The sequence below is a fragment of the Orycteropus afer genome, unplaced genomic scaffold, assembly GCF_000298275.1.
Source record: "Orycteropus afer afer isolate SDZICR_OR568_19922 unplaced genomic scaffold, OryAfe1.0 scaffold00049, whole genome shotgun sequence".
In the NCBI taxonomy this organism is placed as follows: domain Eukaryota; kingdom Metazoa; phylum Chordata; class Mammalia; order Tubulidentata; family Orycteropodidae; genus Orycteropus; species Orycteropus afer.
The window spans coordinates 10,293,230-10,294,589 of record NW_006921636.1 but is presented as its reverse complement, the minus strand read 5'-3'; the positions used below and the strand labels follow the sequence as shown (position 1 = coordinate 10,294,589).

The 1,360-nt window shown below is 47.4% G+C and overlaps 1 protein-coding gene across 1 annotated transcript in view; it reads right to left on the bottom strand.

Moving 5' to 3' along the window:
• LOC103194979 (thyrotropin-releasing hormone receptor-like) overlaps window positions 1–168 on the bottom strand; it is a 2,365-nt gene extending 2,197 nt beyond the window's left edge. Inside the window, 1 exon segment of the mRNA XM_007938436.1 lies at window positions 101–168. Coding sequence (XP_007936627.1) covers window positions 101–168 — 68 coding nt within the window.
• Window positions 169–1,360: the final 1,192 nt, after the last annotated feature.

Sequence of the window (1,360 nt, the reverse complement as noted above, 5' to 3'; positions counted from 1 at the left end):
GGTATTTTCAGCATTCTTTGCCAACACCACAACTCAAAAAGCACACTCTGAGGTGAGTTATTTTCACTCCTATCTGGGAAATAGAGTGATAGTAACTCACCTCAGAGTGTCCTTGGGGAGCTTATCTGAGATGACATGGATAAAATCCATGTAATGAGGCTGACGCATGATAAAAACAAGCAAAACAAAACGAACCAAACAAACAAAAACCTTGCTGTTGTGTTGGTTCCAACTCTCTGTGACCGATAGGATAGAGAAGAACTGCCCCCATGGGGTTTCCAAGGCTGTAATCTTTACAGAAGCAGACTGCCATGTATTTTTCCTGTGAAGCATCTGGTGGGTTTGAACCACTAACCTTTTGGTTGGCTGCTCAGTGCTTTAACAACTGTGCCGCCAGAGCTCTGTCACATGATAAGGGGTGAGTATAGTAGTGGTAACAGTTAGCATGCTGTACACCCCCTCCCCTGATTCCTTAATGTCTGAGCACAGCTTGGATTCCAAACTCAGTCTACAGACCCAGTAAACGGACAAGAAATGAATGGGCAGCAACCTGACAGAGGAGTATTTTGGGGGCACCAGCCAAGGCTCAGTTCAGCACTTGACTATGAGTTGTTGGCAGTTCAAACTTAGCCAGAGTGTCTCAGAAGGTAAGCCTGGAGGTGTGCTTCCAAGAGGTGGCAGCCTTGAAAACCACGGCACAGTTCTACACGGTACACCTAGGGCCACCATGAGTCACAATGGACTTGAGGACAACTGACAGTGACAGCCAGGGTCCCGGACATCCTCCACTGACCGTCTGTATATTGAATGATGGCTAAAGTGTGTGAAGCACCTACCGTTGCCTGGTGCTGCTTCACATATATAATTCATTTTGTACTTGCAACCCCCTCTGGGGAGGTGTTCGTAGTATTCCCACTTGACAAAGAAAAACAGGCCCAGAGTAGTGAAGTAACTTGCTCAAGGATACATAAGGTTGAGAAGGTGAAGAGGGTGGGGGTGAGGGACAGACCAGGATTTGAACCCAGTAACCTGCCTGTGGAGTCCATGTTCTTAGCCACTGCACTCTGCTCCGGGCCTTCAGCAACAGCAATAACAAAACATTCTGCTCTGGACCAAACACCATGCTATGTGCCTGACATTGGTTATCTCTCTCTGATCCCCATAACCCTGACTGGCGTATAGAATAAGTACTACAAGATTAGCGTTCCCATTTTATAGATGAGAAAACCGAGGCACAGAGAAGAGTGATTTCCAATGTTACATAGTGAATCGGGGGCCAAACTCCCAACTTCATGCTCCCTCTCACCACCCCCATTCCAGCTCTCCCTTGCTCAGCTCTTTCTAAGGTGGCATCTGATGC